Source organism: Ranitomeya variabilis, chromosome 8 (assembly GCF_051348905.1).
Source record: "Ranitomeya variabilis isolate aRanVar5 chromosome 8, aRanVar5.hap1, whole genome shotgun sequence".
NCBI classification, from domain to species: Eukaryota; Metazoa; Chordata; class Amphibia; order Anura; family Dendrobatidae; genus Ranitomeya; species Ranitomeya variabilis.
In genome coordinates, this window is record NC_135239.1 from 181,939,943 (window position 1) to 181,963,565 (window position 23,623).

Consider the following 23,623-nt stretch of genomic DNA (forward strand, 5'->3'; position numbering starts at 1 on the left):
AATCACTGCTCTTTTTCCTATTTGGTTTGAATATATTGGTCGGTACTATGTTTAGGCAAGGTAGCACATGCCTTGAGTAAATCGGCAAGAAAAGGAGCCAAGGTCATCAAGCAGAAGATTGCCCAGAGCATCACGCTGCCTCCACCAGCTTTTGGACAAAAAAATAGAACAGGTAGGGTTCTATACCAATACTACATCACCTTTCTCAGGATCTCTAGGGGTCCCAGATATTGGACCTCCACAAGTGAAAAAGTGAAGGCATAGCTAAGTGTTTTGCCATGACGTTATTAGATGGGATAATCCTAATATTACTTTTTGACCTAATAATGTTTAGACATTGGTTTGCACTGTTAGTATTCTGCATCTACAGAGCTATTATTGGGTCACTGTATGTCGGTATTATATGAATACTGTATAGCAGCATTTGTTTAGTTATTGTGTGGCACTGCTACTTGTATGATGGTGGTAGCACTATTCAGCTCTATTTTTGAAAAAATTGTATGAAGTGATAGTCAGCAAACTTACGGCACTGTTAAATATATAATATCAAAATGTAAAAAAAAAATCGAAAAAAAATTAACAATAATAAATAAAGGCATTGACATTTCCAATCTAAAGAATATCTTGAAAAGAAAAAAAGCTAAACACACCTATTAAATGCAAACTTCTTGCTGTGGAAATTTCCTGGCAATACAAAGAACAGACTTTGATAAATATTCTGTAGAGATTCTGCGTTGATATATCCACAGTATGTGGCCCAGTTTTGCGGCCGATGAACTAAGACAGATAAAATGATTGAAGTGTCAATTTTACAGTATCAAGTCATTGGTAACATACCCACTTTCAGCTCTTTCCCAAACACTGTCCTCTCTCCCAGGGCAGAACAGTTCCACCGTCCATTTCTGAACTGAAACTGACACTCATTGACCCCCATCTGCGCTCCTTCTCCGATCACAATGATAGCATCAGGTCTGTTGAGACAGATAGTCCTCTGTCTAGGTGCCAGGCCTGGAATCTTGCTGCAAATCACGCTGGCCCCCAGTGCCACCACAGAAGAGAAGCCTCTATTATGGGAGACAGGAGAAGAAGTAACATTAGTACTGTCAGTTACATGGTCTAAGGAAATCAATCAGAGCTCTGTCCACAGAGACGGTTACCTAGAAATCTCCTCAATTGTGTTGATGTAATGTACAAGTATACATAATGTACTACAGTTTATACAAAGGATAATATCGCTTCCTTTATTGAGTTAAATTATTTTTACCTCTTTTATGTAAAATACATAATGAATGCAGGTTGTACAGATCAGTTATGCAGCTATGAAGGTAAAAATCCAGCTCTCCCAAAATCAGATAAAAGACAAATCTTTAATAGTAACTCAATAAAACACAGGCATTGTTGTGCGTAGTTTGAGAGGAGAGAGGTGGGTAATAAAATAACTGGACGCGTTTCGAACACAATATGTGTTCTTAAAGTTGGTATATTCCTAGTTTAAGAACATATATCGTGTTCAAAACGCGTCAGGTTATTTTATTACCATTACAGATTTGTCTTTTATCGGATGTTGTGAGAGCTAGATTTTTACCTTCATCATTGCATTGCTTCCACGTCTGGCAGAAATGAAATCCTGTGCTCCACATATGGACCACGAGAAGTCTTTCATGAGGGTGAGCTGAACAACAAACACTTTTTTCATATACTACAGATCAGTGATACATCATTTATAATCTGCTATGAGCTGTACCGAACCACTGTGTGTCTCAAACTTAAAGTTATGTCCAGGGGAGTGTATTTTCAGTCATAGGTGATTTGTAAGCATTTTTTATTACTGCATTTAATTTATCTTCTTCTCAATAAACTCCCCCCCCAATCCATGCTGAAAGCATCAGGCTAATATTTACATCCAGCTGCTGCACCGATGCCTCCATTCTGTTCCAGTCATTGCAGTGGTTGCCCATCCACTATGGAACACAACATAAACCTATTACTCTCACCGACAAAGCTCTCCAAGGACATGCACAAAGAGCTAAATCTCATCCTTCATCATTACTGTCTACTACTACTCATTTTTTCCATTCTGTCGATGATCCATAATCAATCTCTTAGTACCATTTCCAACATTTTGGCAAGCCTATTATTATTTATTATTATAGTGCCATTTATTCCATGGCACTTTACATGTGAGGAGAGGTATACATAATAAAAACAAGTACAATAATCTTGAACAATACAAGTCACAACTGGTACAGGAGGAGAGAGGACCCTCTTTCACTTCTCCTTTCCTACATTTCTCCTTACAACCTGGTCCCTTTCATTACCAAGGATGCATATTCAGCTGAAGTATATTGCTGCACAGAGATCCACCGTCTCCCTGCTCTGCCAACCAATCAGAGGCCAGCAGTTGACATCAGCGTGCTAGTTACAAGAGGCGCAAGGCAGTAACGTAATGCGCTGCCCATGACAGCACACTTAAGTCAGCTACAAAAGAGGACACTGCATGTTGTGGGAGGGGAGGAAGGTGAAAAGAATCATTTATTTTGTTTTTATTTAAAGTATTGGAAAAAAGAGGCAGAACATTACATCAGGGCATTATACAAGGTATGGGCCCAGGATGGGGGGCATTATACAAGGAATGGGCCCAGGATGGGGGTATTATATAAGGAATGGGCCCAGGATGGGGGGTATTATATAAGGAATGGGCCCAGGATGGGGGGTATTATATAAGGAATGGGCCCACGATGTGGGGTATTATACAAAGAAATGAGCCCAGGATGGGGGAGCATTATACAAGGAAGGAACCCACGATGTGGGGTATTATACAAGGAATTGGCCAAGGATGGAGGGCATTATATAAGGGGCCCACAATGAGGGGCATTATGCCAGGATGGGGGTCATTATACCAGAAAGTGGCCCAGGATGGAGAATATTACATGAGAAAGAGGCACAGGATGGGGTCATTATACCAGGAAGAAGCCCAGGATGGAGGACATTATAACAGAAAGGGGCCTAGGTTAGGAACATTATTATAGGATGGAAGCCATGATGGGAGATATTATTATAGGAAACAACCAGGATGGGGGGCATTATTACATGGGGTTGAATACCCATGTCAATATAAGATCAATAATGCTTCAAGGGGTCATAGATCTGACCTACATGCAGATGGAGGCCCAGATCCAAATTTTACACCAGGGCCCATTGGACTGTAGTTACTTCACTGCTGTAAGCCATTAGATAATTGCTTTTTAAAAGGTGGATTCCCATCTTGTACCTTTATGGCATAACCACAGGACATGCCAAAAATGTATAGTAGACGTGAGTTTCACCTTATATCAATCTCATGGACCCTGGTTCTTGCTTCTTGCAAAGATGTGAACCGCTGTTAGTAGAGGGTTGGTCGGAACTCAAACTATTTTAAATAGAACCCATATCTACTATAAATGTATTGCATATCTTGTGTATATACCATATATGTATGAGATGGGTACACCCCTTTAACTATTTAAATCATTAAATATTTCCATACCATTAACAAAATGCAACTACATTTTAAAGGGATTGTCCAGCATAAAAAAATTGTTCTCAAAAGTTAATAAATTAGTAAGGTAAGCTATGCAATTTTCTAATATGATGCAAGTCTAAAAGCATGTAATCCCTTTGCAGTGAGATCAAAGCAGGGTATCTAACATCTCACACAGGAGTAGCTCAAAACTGCCAGGCTGCTCCTGTGGGAGATGTAATGACAGACCTGATCTCACTGCAGAGGAATTACAAGTTGAGCACAGCAGACACAAGTGTGATTACTGACAGATTCAGTAATCAGGACATCTGATACAAGGATTTGCAGTTAGTGATGAGCGAACGTTCATGAGTCAGTGTGAGGGTAGGGGCAGCACAGCTGAGTTTAGCTGTGTCACATTGCAAATAGTGATGAGCAAACGTGCTCAAATAATGTCTTATCCGAGCATGCTCAGGTGTAATCAGAGTATCTCGGGCGTGCTCATATATTATGTTCGCATCCGTGTGGCTGCATGATTTGCAGTTGTTAGACAGCCTGAACACATGTGAGGATTCCCTAACAAACAATCAATGAATGTGTTCAGGCTGTTTAACAGCCAGAAATTATGCAGCCACAGGGCCGCAAACATAATCTACAAGCACGCCCAAGATACTCAGAGAACACCTGAGCATGCTCGGATAAGACGTTATCTGAGCACGTTTGTTCATCACTACTATTTTTAATATGACACAACTATACTCAGCTGTGCTGCTCCTCTCCTCATACTGACTCATACAGGAGGTTCGACCAGGAGATCAGAGCTGCATCATTATACAGTTATATGAAAAAGTTTGGGCACCCCTATTAATCTTAAGTTTAATGTTTTATAAAAATTGTTTTTTTTGCAACAGCTATTTCAGTTTCATATATTTAATAACTGTTGGAAACAGTAATGTTTCTGCCTTGAAATTAGGTTTATTGTACTAACAGAAAATGTGCAATCTGCATTCAAATAAAATTTGACAGGTGCATAAGTATGGGCACCTCACCAGAAAAGTGACATTAATATTTAGTAGATCCTCCTTTTGCAAAAATAACAGAATCTAGTCGCTTCCTGTAGCTTTTAATGAGTTCCTGGATCCTGGATGAAGGTATTTTTGTCCATTCCTCTTTACAAAACAATTCCAGTTCAGTTAAGTTTGATGGTCGCCGAGCATGGACAGCCCTCTTCAAATGATCCCACAGATGTTCAATGATATTCAGGTCTGAGGACTGGGATGGCCATTCCAGAACAGAGTATTTGTTCCTCTGCATGAATGCCTGAGTAGATTTGGAGCGGTGTTTTGGATCATTGTCTTGCTGAAAGATCCATCCCCTGCGTAACTTCAACTTTGTCACTGATTCATGAACATTATTGTCAAGAATATGCTGATACTGAGAGGAATCCATGCGTCCCTCAACTTTAACAAGATTCCCGGTGCCGGCATTGGCCACACAGCCCCAAAGCATGATGGAACCTCCACCAAATTTTACTGTGGGTAGCAAGTGTTTTTCTTGGAATGCTGTGTTTTTTTGCCACCATGCATAACGCCTTTTTGTATGACCAAACAACTCAATCTTGGGTTCATCAGTCCACAGGACCTTCTTCCATAAAGAAATTGGCTTCTCCAAATGTGCTTTTGCATACCTCAGCCGACTCTGTTTGTGGCGTGCTTGCAGAAATGGCTTCTTTCGCATCACTCTCCCATACAGCTTCTCCTTGTGCAAAGTGCGTTGTATAGTTGACTGATGCACAGTGACACCATCTGCAGCAAGTTGATGCTGCAGCTCTCTGGAGGTGGTCTGAGGATTGTCCTTGACTGATCTCACCATTCTTCTCTGCCTTTCTGATGTTTTTCTTGGCCTGCCACTTCTGGCCTTAACAAGAACTGTACCTGTGTTCTTCCATTTCCTTACTATGTTCCTCACAGTGGAAATTGACAGGTTAAATCTCTTAGACAACTTTTTGTATCCTTCCCCTGAACAACTATGTTGAATAATCTTTGTTTTCAGATCATTTGATAGTTGTTTTGAGGAGCCCATGATGCCACTCTTCAGAGGAGATTCAAACAGAAGAACAACTTGCAAGTGGCCACTTTAAGTAGCTTTTCTCATGATTGCATACACCTGGCTATGAAGTTCAAAGCTCAATGAGGTTACAAAACCAAAAAAAGTGCTTTAGTAAGCCAGTAAAAAGTAGGTAGGAGTATTTAAAACAAAAAAATGATAAGGGTGCCCATACTTATGCACCTGTCAAATTTTGTTTGAATGCAGATTGCACATTTTCTGTTAGTACAATAAACCTCATTTCAAGGCAGAAACATTACTGTGTCCAACAGTTATTAGATATATGAAACTGAAATAGCTGTTGCAAAAAAAACAATTTTTAGAAAACATTAAGCTTAAGATTAATAGGGGTGCCCAAACTTTTTCATATAACTGTATCTCACATTCTGAGAAATCTGCTCTAAGTTATGGTAGGGACATGTTCTTTCTCTAGTATGTTGCTTCCTGCTTATGATTGGTCAGCAGCATGCAGGGAGAAAAAATACATGCCTCCAGTGAAAACTGCAATAACATTCACTTAGACTTAAAAAAAAAGTTAACTCATTAGGTGCCAAATACTATGATTGCTAATATCTCTGCAACACAGAGATGAAAAAAAAAAGTTTTATTCAGTTTTGCTGCCACTATTACATTCTGTGTCCAGTTCAACAAACAATTTGTTTAAGCACTTTGAACTATATTTTTTGTTGGGCTGGATAACTCCTTTAAGTTCACACCTGCATTAATAATGGGCCGAGCAGCAATGAAATCGCTGTTGTGAAACTCTCCCCAAACACAGAATAGAGTATAGAAAAAAGATCCATGGTGCAGTGTCCCATGTACAGTACAAAAAGGGTAAAGACTAAATATTGCATGTGACCTACATCAAAAAGCAGCAAGTTGTTGGGTGCCATTGTCTACGTCTACTGAAGATGAGCTGCCAAGATGCTGAGAATACAGGCTTTGCAAAGGGATGTATTGTATTAAGGGACAATAGAAAAAAAACAGAGTGGGCAGAACAAGAGAAGTTATGCCTTGCACCTGTCTAAATACTCAACCAAGAAGAGATGGGATGAATTATATTTCTACACATTCTGCAACAAAAATCTAAAAAGGTCGATAACTCTGAAATATATAATTTCCCATCCCTGGATGGACAAGTGTCTTTTTGCAACCGAACCGTATTAACTATGTAACAACAAAATATTTATTTCCATGTTCTAAGCGGAAAGGTTGGCCAAATATTAACCAGGAGCACCTGTGAGAGATGGAGATTCCCTTGTTATTATGGATTAGGGAGGACCTTGGCATTTCCTAAGGTGCGGTCCAAATATAATTGGTAAAGTATTATCTTTATTTTTTTATAAATTATAACCAGTTATCAATATACTTTTTTTAGATAAAAAATGATACAGGCACTTTAAGGGTATGTGCACACATTGCGGTTTTTGCTGCGGATCCTCAGCAGTTTTTCATGCGGTGTACAGTACAATGTTAACCTATGGAAAACAAAAATGGAATGGGGTCCCAGGGTTGCTGCCTAAGGAAGCTTCTGGCGGCGGTGCCAGGAGTGGAGCGATGATCCTAGGCTGGTAGGAGTTGGTGTTTGGCGGTGTAGGGGCTCCATCAACATTTTCTGATCCCCAGCAATTCCCATGCTTTTCAATGTGGTGGACTCTGGGAAAATGGCTGCCAGAGGCGGCGCATGCACAGGTGGAGATGTCAATTGCTCATGTGCCGCCTCCAGCGGCCATTTTCATAGAGTACACCACATTGAAAACCATGGAAAGTGCGAGGGCTCCTGACTTTCACAAAATCTCTGCATCCACGCCACCGAACACCACCTCCTACCAGCCTGGGATCTGCAGCATTGCCCCACTCCTGCCTCCGCCGAACACCACCTCCTACCAGCATGGGACCCACAGCATTACCCCACACCTGCCTCTGCCGAACACCACCTCCTACCAGCATGGGACCCACAGCATTGCCCCAATCCTGCCTCCGCCGAACACCACCTCCTACCAGCATGGGACCCACAGCATTACCCCACACCTGCCTCTGCCGAACACCTCCTACCAGCATGGGACCCACAGCATTGCCCCACTCCTGCCACTGCCGAACACCACCTCCTACCAGCATGGGACCCACAGCATTGCCCCACTCCAGCCTCTGCTGAACACCACCTCCTACCAGCATGGGACCCACAGCATTGCCCCAATCCTGCCTCCGCCGAACACCACCTCCTACCAGCATGGGACCCACAGCATTACCCCACACCTGCCTCTGCCAAACACCTCCTACCAGCATGGGACCCACAGCATTGCCCCACTCCTGCCACTGCCGAACACCACCTCCTACCAGCATGGGACCCACAGCATTGCCCCACACCTGCCTCCCCTGAGCACCACCTCCTACCAGCATGGGACCCACAGCATTGCCCCACTCCTGCCTCTGCCGAACACCTCCTACCAGCATGGGACCCACAGCATTGCCCCACTCCTGCCACTGCCGAACACCACCTCCTACCAGCATGGGACCCACAGCATTGCCCCACTCCTGCCTCTGCTGAACACCACCTCCTATCAGCATGGGACCCACAGCATTGCCCCAATCCTGCTTCCGCCGAACACCACCTCCTACCAGCATGGGACCCACAGCATTACCCCACACCTGCCTCTGCCAAACACCTCCTACCAGCATGGGACCCACAGCATTGCCCCACTCCTGCCACTGCCGAACACCACCTCCTACCAGCATGGGACCCACAGCATTGCCCCACACCTGCCTCCCCTGAACACCACCTCCTACCAGCATGGGACCCACAGCATTGCCCCACTCCTGCCTCTGCCGAACACCTCCTACCAGCATGGGACCCACAGCATTGCCCCACTCCTGCCACTGCCGAACACCACCTCCTACCAGCATGGGACCCACAGCATTGCCCCAATCCTGCCTCCGCCGAACACCACCTCCTACCAGCATGGGACCCACAGCATTACCCCACACCTGCCTCTGCCAAACACCTCCTACCAGCATGGGACCCACAGCATTGCCCCACTCCTGCCACTGCCGAACACCACCTCCTACCAGCATGGGACCCACAGCATTGCCCCACACCTGCCTCCCCTGAACACCACCTCCTACCAGCATGGGACCCACAGCATTGCCCCACTCCTGCCTCTGCCGAACACCTCCTACCAGCATGGGACCCACAGCATTGCCCCACTCCTGCCACTGCCGAACACCACCTCCTACCAGCATGGGACCCACAGCATTGCCCCAATCCTGCCTCCGCCGAACACCACCTCCTACCAGCATGGGACCCACAGCATTACCCCACACCTGCCTCTGCCAAACACCTCCTACCAGCATGGGACCCACAGCATTGCCCCACTCCTGCCACTGCCGAACACCACCTCCTACCAGCATGGGACCCACAGCATTGCCCCACACCTGCCTCCCCTGAACACCACCTCCTACCAGCCTGGGATCCGCAACATTGCCCCACTCCTGCCTCTGCTGAACACCACCTCCCACCAGCCTGTGGCCTCCACCAGCTTCCTACAGCAGCGGCGACCCTGCTAACATGAGGGTTCTCGATCGAGTAGCAAGCGGTGCCGAGTATCACGTGGTGCTCGAGTGCTCGGATCCTGGTGGGTGAATTATCTGAGCTGGGTGTAGTGAGAGAGTTTCCATCCTCTGGAAAAATGCTTGAGTTTGCATTCACTTCCATTATGCTCGCTATTTGAGTCGAGTGTATCCAAGCGTCCGACGTGCTCGACTCCAGTATCGAGCACTCGTGCGTTTCACTGCTCGATCACCACTATGTTCTACTAATGTTCCAGCTTATCCAAATGAATCCACTGTTCTCAATGATAAATGACTCTAGTAATTGTCCCTGTTGGTGAATTATCTGAGCTGGGTGCAGAGAGTGAATTTCCGTCCTCTGGAAAAATGCTCGAGTTTGCCATTCACTTCCATTATGCTCGCTAATCGAGTCCAGCGCATCTGAGTGTCCAAAGTGCTCGATTCCAGTACCGAGCACTCGAGCGTTTCTCTGCTCGATCACCACTATGTTCTACTAATGTTCCAGCTTTTCCAAATAAATCCACTGTTCCCAATGATAAATGACTCTAGTGATCGCATCTACTTTAACCTTTTATCTCCCACAGGATTCCGGAACAATGGCAAGTTCTGTCAGCTGCACATGGCGCGGAACATCCAGATTTACAGCTCACACTTTATTTTCCATGTTCCAAATTTGTCACTGAACAGTTTTTCCCTTTCCTAAAGTAACTGCTGGTAATCACACCGATGACGTTTGAAGGAAAGAGTGTGGACGTTTCGTGGACGTTCGGGCCTCGCCTTTCCCTATCAGTTTATGTGTGTGTGTTTTTTTCTGCTTTCTTTTTTTTTTTTTACTATAATTATAACACAAGATAAAAAGCCGGAGGCTCGTGCCAAAAAGTGACAAACACTTCCTGAGTCATAAATTAAAGACCGCAGGAGCGTACAGCACGGTCTACAGTACGGGGAGCGCTCGGAAACACTTGGACATTGCAGCACAAGGCATTTGTTGGATCTTTTTTATGTGTTACTCAATGTTTAATTACATCTATGTTAAAGTTAAAATTCAATTGTGGCTATTTTTTCACACTTTTGGTTTTTTTTTTTCGGCCTGTAACATTTTTTTCTGTATCACAGGCATAGAGAAAAACATATTTTTTACAGGCTAGGAAAAAAACACTGTGTTTGAAGGAAGCCTTAGGCTGTGTTCACATGCAGCGTTTTTTGTGTTTGTTTGTTTTTGCTGCTTTTTTATGCAAATTAAAAACTGCTTTTTAAAGTGAAATTACAGAAATCTCGTGCACACGATTGTTTTTTTTTCCTGACTTAATTTGAGAACTTCAGCGGTTTTAAAACCTGCAGAAGGTCAATCAATGTTTTCAGTGTTTTTGCGGCATTTTTTTCTCTCCCAAAGAAAACAATGAGAATGTGAAAAAAAAGCTGTAAAGAGAGCAGAAAAAAAATGAAACTGTGTGGGAACATAACCTAAGGGTACGCACACCCAAGGGTTTTTTTTTCAGGGAGGATTCTGCTCTGAAACCTGCCTGAAAAATGTTCAAAAGAATGAACATTTATTTCTAAGTAAAAAATGTTTCGCTGTTCACATGTTCAGGCTTTTTGAGGTTGTTTTAACCGCTTTGGGTTTCTAAAGACGACAAGCGGTTAAAAGAAGAGATCTGACCATTCTTCAGATATTTTCTGATGCTCTATACAAAGGGCAGGTGCAGACGATCGTATTTTCAGTTCAAGAGCAATCTGACAAAACACAGGATTGCACCCAGACCAATGTTATTCTATGGGGCCGTGGACCTGTCAGGTTATTTCCTCGGTCAGAGACTGCCTGATGAAAAAAAACGCTCCATGCCGAGTTTGAGCCAATATTCACATTGTACTCAGCCATGCAAGTGAATCCGTGGAAAACATCAGACTGCACTCGGATGACATATGAGTGCAGTTCGATTTCCAGATGTGCAGTTCCCGGTGACTATCAGAAGACAGCCAGTTCCGCCAGTGAGTGCCTCTGGCCAGAGACCACCACCGGCAACACTGGAAACAGCTGAGCGGCAGAAGTGCTATCTGTCTGAGATATACGTTCATCTGCTAGGAGGAATACAGATGCAGCAGAATGTTGCCCTATAACTTGGATGGCAATTTTAGGCATCATCATATTTCAATTTTACAAGCCTGTAATGTGGCGGCATGTCAGCATTACTTGGACAGATGTAACATTGCCTTGGTTCTACAGATTCGAACATAGGTCCCAATTAAGTTTTTATGGTGATCCAAGTTTGGTTCAGTAGATCCATGGAAGTTTGGTTCTTGCAACCAAAATCTAGATGCTAAAATCCAGCTACATTATATCAGCGCCCTTTAGATCATTCACTAGTAAAAACACCTGCTTCATCTGACATACTGTCATGATACTCAAATCACACGGTTTCTTACACACTGACCTTGCTTGTATGTCTGATATTACGAAGTCACCCCGTCAGCTCTCCTGACATGTCTATTTTACTAAATAATTGTATTCTTCATTAATTAACAATTTGGGAACGTCTTTCCTTAGCTCCCAACATTGTGTCGCTCCTTTGTTATTTCTTCTAGAACTTTACAAAATCAGTTAACAATTAGGGTATGCGTCCGGAAAGTATGCAGAAATTTCCTGAGAAAATCCTGAGGTTTTCCGCAGGAATTCTGCACGCGTTTTGTCGCGTATTTTGCGCGTTTTTAATGCGGATTTTATGTGGATTTTTCCTGTTTTTTTCCGGAGGTTCTCAATGCAATAATATAGCGGGAAATCCGCTTAAAATCCGCAAAATTAATGAACATGATGCGTATTTTTCCGACCTGCGGTTTTTTTTCGCGGAAAAATACGCAACATGTGCACAAATACGGCGGAAACCATTATAAATGATGGGATCCATATGTATGCGTTTTTTAAGCGTTTTGATTGTGAAAAAATGTGAAAAATCAGCGAAAAATCCGGAACGTGTGCACAGCCTTAGAGTAACACCAGTTGGGGGCGTGTCCCAGCACAGTTTGTCTCTGTCCAATCAGTGCTGACAATATCAGACTGTCTGGAGACACGCCTCTCTGGCAAAAAGAATGGTAACACCCAGTTGTCAATGTCATCCTAAATTTCTAGGAGGAATACCAATTAGGCTACGTTCACATTTGCGTTGTGCGGCGCAGCGTCGGCGACGCAACGCACAACGCATGCAAAAACGCAGCAAAACGCAGCTTTTTCTGATGCATGCGTCCAATTTTGGCCTGATTTTCGGCGCAAAAAAAATGCAACATGCAGTGTCCTGTGCGCCCTGACGCTTGCGCCAAAAATGACGCATACGTCACAAAACGCAAGACAACGTGCAGCGCCCCAGAGTCCTGGTCGTTGCAGTACTGTGGCTCCGCCACTATGGGGAGCCATGGTGCGTTCGATGGCACCAAAGGAGTTCATCTGACCAGGTATCACAGACACCAATATGTTTCACAGCAGGGCCTCCGGGGGGGAGCTAAGGGTGCTATTCATTAGGCCACTCCCCACCATAGTGGGTAAACTGGGGGTCAGGCAGGAAGTTAGTAAGAGAAAGCTGACTGGATTGAACGAAGCAACACCTTGTGGCAGAGGGTGTTGTGGAGGAAGAGACAGTAGGGTCTCTGTCAGGGGTGGGATCCTGACAGAGGCTTGGCATTGGAAAGAACGTAACGGGACCGTGCCTGCTCAGCATAGCGGCGGTGCCCAAGAAAGGACTAGAAGCGAGATAGATTGTGCTGAGTGAGAAACGAGATCAAGCAAAAAGGAGAAATACCAGTAGGGGTCATGCTGTAGGACCGGAGCAACATCCTACTGAGGCGCATTACCGGTGGCCGGAACGCCGAGGGAGTGGAATAGCATACAGCTTCAAGCCATACTCCAAACAGCGGCAGGGCAGTCAGTTTAAGGCGGGCTGTCTACCACATATCACCTATGAAGTCTTGGGGGGAAATTGCGGGAGAGGGGCGTCTCTAGGGTCCCGGAAGAACTCCAGGCCTACCTGACAAACGGGTGCCGTTCCAACCTGAATAACAGGGAGGGATGGAATACGAGAAGAACATCAGTGAATCGAGTTGTGAGGGAACTTAAGAAACAGACACGACAGTTGTGGGGTACTTTCCGTGAGCACAGCAGGGAAGGACTACAACACATAGCGCTAAGAAGGAGGGCACTGATTTCCACCTGTGAGGAGAACTCTGGAGGTGCCATCGGACCGACCGGACTTGCGCAGCCTGGTGAACCGTATTCTGGACTGCGGACTGAGAGATCTCCAGTAAAGAGGTAAAGAGACTGCAACCTGGTGTCCTCGTTATTTATCGCGACCTGCACCCCACAACTGCACCGCTACACCACCGTTACTGCACCATCATCATCATTTATTGCACCGGACGTCCCCCACTGACGGACAGGGCCACGGACCGGGTCCAGCCACCGTGACAACCCCAGGACTGAGACCCAGAGGCCCGGCTCCGGGTACCCCTAGGCCCTGCGGCGGTGTGGGGGCGCTCCAAACGCATCTCCATGCACCCCCATATTAAATATAGGGGCGCATGACGCATGCGCCGCCATGCGTCGCCGAACCTGCGCCCGACGCAACGCAAATGTGAACGTAGCCTTACATGGCACAATACAGAATTATTAGAAAAAAATCTTTAAAATTCCTTTGTTCTACGTAATACAATTATTTACTAAATTAGACAAGTCATGAGAGTTGGCAGGTCCCTTTTAAAGGGGATGCCCATTACTCAGACATCCCTTTCTCAATTGCTATATTCACCAATGTAAATGTCGGTGCTGGGTTTACTGAGGATCGCGTAATGTTGTTATGTCATGTGAGCCCTGCAGCTAATCAAAGGCCATTAATAGTCTACCTTCAGACAAAACTCACATCCGGATGACATGAGAGAGGAAGGGAGGAAGGGAGAGAGTGATTGGCTGCAGGGCTCACATGTCATAATGTCACACAAGCCCCAGGAGACCAGGAGCTGATGTTGCTTGAACAGCGCCAGCACCAGAGGAGAGTACAGTCATCGGAGTAGTGGGCAACCTCTTTAGGTTCTGATGAAGCTACAACTAAACATAATTAACACAAGAGATTTGATCTTTCGTATTTTCCTTTACATCCATAGGAAAAATCTTGAACCTTGAATCTTTTTTTTTTACGTGGGGAATATACTAATTGAGAAGTAGTGGACATTGTAAACAAAAATTATGAACTTCTCTTGCGTCACATGGAAAATTCTTAGCCAATTGATATGTGACTACAATATTATCTTTGTGCACCGTTCACTTATCACATCTCATCGAGATTTCCTTCTAGGCCCAGGAGCTGACGCTCCCATTGATCACTTGAACACAGAGGCTGTGGTGGCTTTCCAACCACCATTGTCCTTTAGCTCTTGGAGGCAACAATCAGAAACGCCACTATTACCACCAATACTAAGGTCTCGGCACCTGTACACCTACTAGTATATTAGTTTGGCCGGTCTCTATAGATGCCAGGAAATTATGCACTAAGGTGAACCAATTCAGTGCCAGGCATAACAATTATTAGTGGTTGCGTGAGATATTAGCGAACATCTGAGAGTTTACTTAAGTATCCATAGGTAATAGCGTATTTTTGGAGCTTCTAATAGATCTTAACCACCGAGCATGGAAATTGCCAAGCAATAAAATCATGGGAATACATTGACTTAGTATATATGACTTTCGATAATCAAATATTTGCCACAACTTACACAAATGTGATCAACGATCAATAAAAATGTTGGAGCATGTGAAATCAGATTGGTACCATAAAAGGCCATGGGGCAATTTCGGCCATAAACAAGTACTCAGGTAATGGCCCGTTCACAAGGGCCAACACAAATTGTCTGGGACAGATGACTAATTCGTTCAATCCCCAGCAATACAGGTCCTCTTTACCCGAGCAGATGGGTTAGGGCAGGTGCAAACTGTGTTTTTAGTCTGAGTGCAATCCGACAAAACATCAGATCGCACTCGGACTAATGTTACTCTATTGGACAATTCACAGGACTGATTTTTTTCCTCGGACCAAGGTGTTCCAAGGAAAAAAATCACTGCATGCCCGAGTTGATTCTGATATTTGGATTTCATTTGGCCATGCAAGTCAATAAGTCCATGGAAAACATGGGACTGTACTTGGATGACATCTGAATGCAGTCCGATTTTCATGGACTGACAGCATGAAGGAGATGGGGACTTTTTTTCCATCTTCTCCTCATCCAAGAAAATCAGATCATACTGGACTCACACTCTGATCAAACTTTGATCAGAGACAGATTTACAAAATTGGTCTGATTCTCTCCGATGAGAGAAAATATCCTGGTGTGATACTAGCCTTACAGATGGAGCTGCAGAACAGGTCCATTGGCCACGTCAGTAATTTGTGGCTGCTCTTCAGAAGTCTGGAGAACAACCTCTTACCTGACAACTCTTCCTTTGATTAGCCGGCCTGGCGTGGTGTCACATGTGCGTCACACCACAACAATAGCATCACTCCAGGCCAGATAATCAAGGGAAGAGCTGTGGATGACGTCAGGTAAGAGGCGGGTCTCATGCTCCCTTCCAGTGGCCACAGACTACTGATGTGTCTGATGGACCAGGTGTCGAGAAACGATTTGCCCCAACTCTAGTTACCGACAGAAATGATTTTCATGCCAGCATAACCAATCCATTTATCTAACAAATGGTTTTCCCATTTGTCGGCTTATTGGCAGATTGTCTACATGGGCTGATAATCGGGAGCAAGATTTCTCATGGGTAGTGATGAGTGAATATACTCATTGCTCGGGTTTTCACGAGCACGCTCGGGTGGTCTCCGACTATTTGTGACTGTTCGGAGATTTAGTTTTCGTACCTGCAGCTGCATGATTTACGGCTGCTAGCCAGCCTGAGTACATGTGGGGATTCCCTAGCAACCAGACAACCCCCACATGTACTCAGGCAGGCTAATAGCTGTAAATCATTCAGCTGAGTCAACAAAAACGAAATCTCCGAGCAGTCATAAATACTCGGAGACCACCTGACAATGCTCGGGAAAACCTGAGCAACGAGTATACTCGCTCATCACTACTCATGGGCGCTGACACAACACAAAATGCAGGGGACACATCAATTTGTTATACCCCCATCTAGTATGCATGGTGTCAGCAACGCATCCCTTGTGTACAGATATATTACAGATAGAGTTACAGGACCCAATCAATTGCCACGTAAGTAATATGTGGCCACTATAGGAGAGCCCTGAGAACCACTGAAAGCGCTGATAATCACTGGTTATCAGCCCCTCTAGCGGATACAGACAGAAAAGACCCCTGTGCAAGAACAGTATACGGGCCCCTCTTTGTGCCAGTGACAAAAGTTGTTTACTGCTTTGGAGGTAGAAGTGGCCTCCTTAGTTCTTGGGCCCCAGGATGCATCGATAGCATGTCCACCTATGATCATTAACAGGGTTGTCCACTACTAGGACAACTCCTTCTTGAACAAAATGTTTGGCCCCCCATAAAATAATAAGGCCTATACTCACCTCCTGTGCTGGCACCATTCCCGCAGTGTTGGCACTCGCTCTCCCCAGGGTTCTCGTGCGGTGTTGTGATTGGGTGAAGGCGTCACGTGTCACACCAAGAGCACGGGAACCCAGGAAGACCTAGTGCCGACACCGCGGGAACGGCACCAGCACAGGAGGTGAGTATAGGCTTTATAATTTTATCGGGGCCAAGCGAGGCATATGAGAAGAAGTTGCCCAGGTTTTGGACAACTTATTTAAGGACTCAATCAGACACCTGTGATTTTTCACATATGCAAGTTTCATCAGTGACTGGGATCCGATTTTCATCAGTGTTTGGTCACTTTTCACCACCAGTGTCGCATCAGTGATTATCTTGTATAAAATACTGCAAACATAAATGAGAAAGCTTCTCCTATTAATTACAATGTTAATAACAGGCAGCACATGTGCTGTATACTGACGCCATCTATGTGCTGCCTATTATTTTCGCTGGCCCATAGACTTATAGGGGTGATTTTCTTCTGACTCCAATCAAAATCGGACATGTCTCGGTGATTATTTTGCACACACGGTCTCCAAAAACCAAGGACATGTGAACAGCTCCATAGACTATAATGGGTACATATCCGATGCGTGTAAATCACAGATAGAACAAGTACGCGATAAACAGACGTCTGAACAAGGCCTAACATGCTGGTTATGATCATGAGTAATGGGAACATAGTATTAGGTTTACTCCTTTCTTGATCAGTTTAATGAAAAATTTCAACTTTTTACGATATCATGAGCCTCCATCCAAGTGTCTGGCTCCATGCAGCACCGTGTCACACAGAGATTCTCCCCGCGGAAAATACTCATTTTAGGGAAGAACAATTTCCTAATCTCAACATACAATGGAGGATGACACAATGTCTGCAAGGTTCGTATGGATGAAACATTTCGTAAGCAAAAGTAGAAGCATTTGGCTCCATAGACTTCTATGAGTGATGTTTTGTAGCCCAGTTCTGCTGATCTATCTGCTGACCTTACTCAACATAGGAGAACAATATGGAGACCAAGTGTTCATACGGATGATGAAATGCGGCCATGTCTGTCTGAAATGGAAGAGATGAGTACCGATATGAATGCGTTGTTTTCCTTGGTTGGTGTAGCATGTAGGTATGTCATGTTTTATTTTCTGTTCGAACTGCAAGTTAAAGGGATTGACTGGGAAGATACTGATGATCTATCCTTAGGCTAGGGTCACAAGACCGTTTTTTTCTAATCGGTTCGATTATGCTAATCGCACTCTGATCAGAGATTAATGATCTGATTTTCTCGGAGGCGTAGAAAAAAAATGAAAAACGTCTTCACCTTCTCCATTAAGTCTGTCCGTGAAAATTGGACTGCACTCGAATGTCATCTGAGTGCAGCCCAATGTTTTTGATGGACCCATAGACTTGAACGGGCAAGAGCGATCCGAATATCGGAGGCAAATCATGCTTGCTGTGTTTTTTTTTCCTAGAACCATAGAAATCGGACATTTGCACGGCCCCATAGAATTACATTGTGACGAGTGCTATCAGTCCAATCGACGGATAGTACTCAAACAAGTTATACAGTTGTCTGTACGAGCCCCTAGGATAGCTCATTAGTATCAGTTTGGTGGGGGTCCGACACCCACGCCCCCAATGATCAGTTGTTATTGTTATGTGTAGTGGCCATTGCCGGAGTTAATAACAACTGATGGGGTGCCGGGTGTCGGACCCCCATTGATCTGATATCATCAATATCGTCTAAAATGACAGCGCCTCTCAAGGCTATATTAACATTTAATTTAAAGACCCCATAAATCCCTTCCATTACAGATTCCATCATATTTGACAGTAAAAAAATAGCTTTGGATGGGACCAAAATGATGGAACCGGACGGAGCACATTATAAGTCAATGGTGCCCTTTGTGCCATGGGTCCGGCACTGTGACGTGGTTTCCTTTGAGATAATGTTTTGGTGTGTGAAGTCCCATGTAAGCCAAGAGAAACCAATGAAATGAAGAGAGGTGGAAGCAGGATGAATTGTCCAGGTTGAGTCGGAGACTTTTCTTTATAGATCTATGAAATTCATTCGTTCTGCATGTCATTAATTAACCGGGAAGGTGGCACCGGGGCGATTAATGATTTACTCCAGGGAGGATACAATTAGACACTGATAAACCCTTCCATTCATTACTCTGCTTTGTACATGAATGATGTAACCTATGATAAGCTCGTCAGAGATGGAACGATTTTTCCCAACAGAAACATAAGCAAATATTCGAGAGTCCCTTGAGATTCCCTCTAAGCAAATGGGACCCAAGGTGAAATCGGTACCAGGGGCCCGACCCATAATGTGCCAGCCATGATATGTCTCCTCTTACTGCTCCCTCTGCAGCCCCTATAGGTACAACCACAATCACGAGAACAAATATCAAAAAGTTGTCTAATCTTTTAAAAATATTTATACTGTAAAATACACCCGATAAACTCTAGCAATCATTCAAAGGATTCTGATAATGTGTGTCCAGAAGGCAGGAGAGTCGTCCTCGGTGACTCGTATTTAGCTTCACTATTCAGGACAATGGCATCCAAATATCTATTCATACATTGTATCAGTCGTACTGTGGGTCCTCCTCACACAAGCTATACAGAGGGCGTCCATGATCAGGTGATGGCCCCGGGGGAAACACTTCACAAGTTACCGATTTCACAAAAGTGACGGTGAAGGAAAATCAAAGAATCGCAGCATTTATCAAATCTATTGTTTTCTAAGACTTCTAGTGGACTTTGTTAATCCGCTCTTAACACACAGAAACGCACCTCACCGAGTTCATCTATCCAATGGGTCATATGAAAAGTGGGATGATAAAATGGATGGATGGATGAATAGATAGATAATAGATAGATGGATGATAGATAGATAATAGAAAGATAATAGATAGGTAGATAGATAGATAGATAGATAGATAGATAGATAGATAGATAGATAGATGGATAGATAGAAGGAGAAAATTTAGAGCAGCACAAAAATACAAAAGAAAAGAAAGAATAATCGGGTGCAGAGCCCCCCAGGCATAGACCACCAAACCTCAATACAGGAATCCATGGGCTAATAAAAATAGGTCCTGCTTTTTCACTGAGAATTGTGTGCTGCCTCCATTTTTTTGGATTCCTAGATAATAGATAGATAGATAGATAATAGATAGATAGATAATAGATAAACAGATAGAAAATAGATAGATAGATAGATAGATAGATAGATAGATAGATAATAGATACACAGATAGATAGATAGATAGATAGATAGATAGATAATAGATAGATAGAGAGAGAGATAGATAGATAATAGATAGATAGATAAACAGATAGAAAATAGATAGACAGATACCGTACATAATAGATACACAGATAGATAATAGATAGATAGATAATAGATAGGCAATAGATAGATACTAGAGAGATAGACAATAGATAGATAGATAGATAGATAGATAATAGATAGATAGATAGATAGATAGATAGATAGATAGATAATAGATAGGCAATAGATAGATACTAGAGAGATAGATAATAGATAGATAGATAGATAGATAGATAGATAATAGATAGATAGATAGATAGATAGATAGATAGATAGATAGATAGATAGATAGATAGATAGAGCAGACAGAATGTTATGTAGATAATTGATAAGAAAAAAACAGATATTTAGATACATCGCTATTTGATTATAGATAAAATTGATGACAGATGGCTAGCTGGAAATCGATATTCAATGGATGTTTAGAAAGGTAATTGATAAGGATAACGAAAGAGATATTTGGCAACAGATAGATAGATGGATAGATAGAAACAACTGATAACAAACACAGCAGACAGAAAGGTACATACATAACTGAAAAAAACAATGAAAAAGATATTTGGTAAGAGATACACAGATAGAGATACAAGGATAGACAGACAGATTGAGCAGTTAATACACTACAGTATGTCCTGGCAATTGCTGGGAGTTGTAGTTTTGTAGTGCCACAAATTGGACACCTCTTCAAGGCAGAGAGTTCCCTGCTGCAGAATCACCTGTGGGACCCTTTTCCCAGTGACCCCATCGGTGAATGGATGGAGCAGCCGCTGAGGTGTGACTGGTGGTCATCTGTGAGGTGTGACTGGTGGTCATCTGTGAGGTGTGACTGGTGGTCATCTGTGAGGTGTGACTGGTGGTCATCTGTAAGGTGTGACTGGTGGTCATCTGTGAGGTGTGACTGGTGGTCATCTGTGAGGTGTGACTGGTGGTCATCTGTGAGGTGTGACTGGTGGTCATCTGTAAGGTGTGACTGGTGGTTATCTGTAAGGTGTGACTGGTGGTCATCTGTAAGGTGTGACTGGTGGTCATCTGTGAGGTGTGACTGGTGGTCATCTGTGAGGTGTGACTGGTGGTCATCTGTGAGGTGTGACTGGTGGTCATCTGTGAGGTGTGACTGGTGGTCATCTGTGAGGTGTGACTGGTGGTCATCTGTGAGGTGAGGTGGTCATCTGTGAGGTGTGACTGGTGGTCATCTCTGAGGTGAGGTGGTCATCCATGAGGTGAGGTGGTCATCTGTGAGGTGTGACTGGTGGTCATCTGTAAGGTGTGACTGGTGGTCATCTGTAAGGTGTGACTGGTGGTCATCTGTGAGGTGTGACTGGTGGTCATCTGTGAGGTGTGACTGGTGGTCATCTGTGAGGTGTGACTGGTGGTCATCTGTGAGGTGTGACTGGTGGTCATCTGTGAGGTGTGACTGGTGGTCATCTGTGAGGTGTGACTGGTGGTCATCTGTGAGGTGTGACTGGTGGTCATCTGTGAGGTGTGACTGGTGGTCATCTGTGAGGTGTGACTGGTGGTCATCTGTGAGGTGTGACTGGTGGTCATCTGTGAGGTGAGGTGGTCATCTGTGAGGTGTGACTGGTGGTCATCTGTGAGGTGGTCATCTGTGGTCACCCACTTACCCGATCTTAATGTAGACAATCCCCAGACTGAGAAAGATATGAAAGATCCAGCGTCTCGTCTTCCTGTTCATATTCCTTGATTAGGGGGCTTCACCAGTGGTCAGTGCTGACAGTTTGGGGGGATCTGCTGGACCAGGCAGGGGAGCTCCAGGTCAAAGTATCAAAGCCCCAGCAGCGCAGCAAACCAAGCCCACTTTGGTGATGTGATCGGGCAGTTTTTGTGGTGTTTGTAAATCCCAAGAGAAGCTGAGCCAGGATCAGTCAGTGAGTGCTGTCAGCCCCCTCTCCTCTGCCTCCCCCGATCAGGGGGTCCTGGGGATTTTGTATGCAGGTCACACTTGGAGTTTGTGGTGATGGGATTGTGCTATACTCCCACTAGTGATAATGCCGCACCATCAGCCAGTCCATGTCTCCTTGCACTGTCTTTTCACTTTCTCTCTCTCTGGGGTGTGGATTTGGAGTGTAAAAAAAAATAAAAACTCCAAGAAAAATAAAAAAAACTCAGAAGATGAAGATAACTTTGCAGAACAATCACCTGTTGGCTGAAGATCTGCAGCAGCTGTGTCCCTGTGCAACAAGCATGGTGCTCCCTCAGCCAGGGTGCTCTTCATGTGCTAGTCACCAGGTAGACTGTGGGTGAGGACTACCTGGAGCTAGGAGGACACTGGGATCCTGTTTCATTGTGCACATTCCTGTGCTGTTGTGAATCTCAGCCAGTGCTGTCAGGGAGGGATGCAGCTGGGTGTAGATATTGGTGTCCCTCTACTGTACTATGGACAATGCTGCAGGGGGCTGGTTATATCTGTTTACCACTCATACAACTGCCCCTCCCTTTGCTCCTTTGACTTAAACTTTTTTTTTGTAATTTTTTTTTTGTGGCTTCCTTCCTAAAGTTATGTTATGTTGCCCTGAGATATTCTAACAGCGTTCACACTGCCCCCTCTCCTCCTTTTGTGAGTCAGCAGATGAGGAGGGAGTCCGCCACCCTCTTCTATTTAGATCTTATCAAAATTTATTAAAGAAAAGCTAGACAGCACCCACAAAGAAATAGACCATTGTTTTCTAAAACAGATGCCCTCCTCACTTACTTCTCATTGATTGACTTAAAAACCATGCAGAAAAAAAAAAAACCTCCAACCTTCTGCTTCTGGCACGGAGAGGGATTCAGGTGCATAGTGTCAGGGCAACCTTATACAGGGCTAGTCATCCTTATACATGAAAGGGGGCATTTACTTATGGCTGTTTCAACTATGACAAAAGAGCATGATTGTGTAAGGTGCCTGAGCGAGGTAGTCGTGGACAAGCTGCTGATTCTGCACAGGAAAATCGTGTCCCAGTCCCGATGTGCTGCTGTTGTGTGGGGTGCATCACACCTACTTGTGGCCCATAGGACTCCACTGGCTCCAGGCTTGAATCATTCAGCACACAATCCAGGTGACACCGAATACTTTATAACAGTCAAACTTTTACCTGGCAGTTTACAGTCATTACAAAGAAGAATGTAGGATGGGGATCAACAGGTTGCAGCCTTTCACACAGGTACCGGAGATAACTTTATCCCTAGTTCTAATTCTGAGCCTCCCTCCTACTAAATCCTCTAGCACCAGGAGTCCTTCTTCCCCAGAGGCAGTGCACTCGGATTCCATTACCTTCCACCTCTGAGAGTCTGAGTCCTTATTTCCATGCAGCACATACGATCTGCCTACATCTCCACCACTCCTACACTCCCCCACATGTTAATTATGGTCGTCCTCATCCATATCGGACCTTAAAAGAAGGGTTAGTGCATACATTACTGTAAAAACATCTGTGCTGAAGTCTTGTCCCGACATCTTCTTTTTTAGGACACCCAGCCCTTCTTGGTTAAAGGCTTCGGTACAGCAGGCGTCACAGTTTTTAACTTTACAACT

General features: G+C 44.3%; 1 protein-coding gene across 1 annotated transcript in view; it reads right to left on the bottom strand.

Moving 5' to 3' along the window:
- The window catches only part of LOC143788249 (protein Wnt-7a), a 61,928-nt gene extending 39,050 nt beyond the window's left edge, over positions 1-22,878 (bottom strand). The window contains exons 1-2 of the mRNA XM_077277771.1: positions 21,714-22,878; positions 838-1,064 (exon numbers count right to left, since the gene is read on the bottom strand). Of these exons, the coding sequence (XP_077133886.1) occupies positions 838-1,064; positions 21,714-21,784 (298 nt within the window). The 5' untranslated portion in view covers positions 21,785-22,878. The remainder of the gene's footprint in view (positions 1-837; positions 1,065-21,713) is intronic.
- Positions 22,879-23,623: the final 745 nt, after the last annotated feature.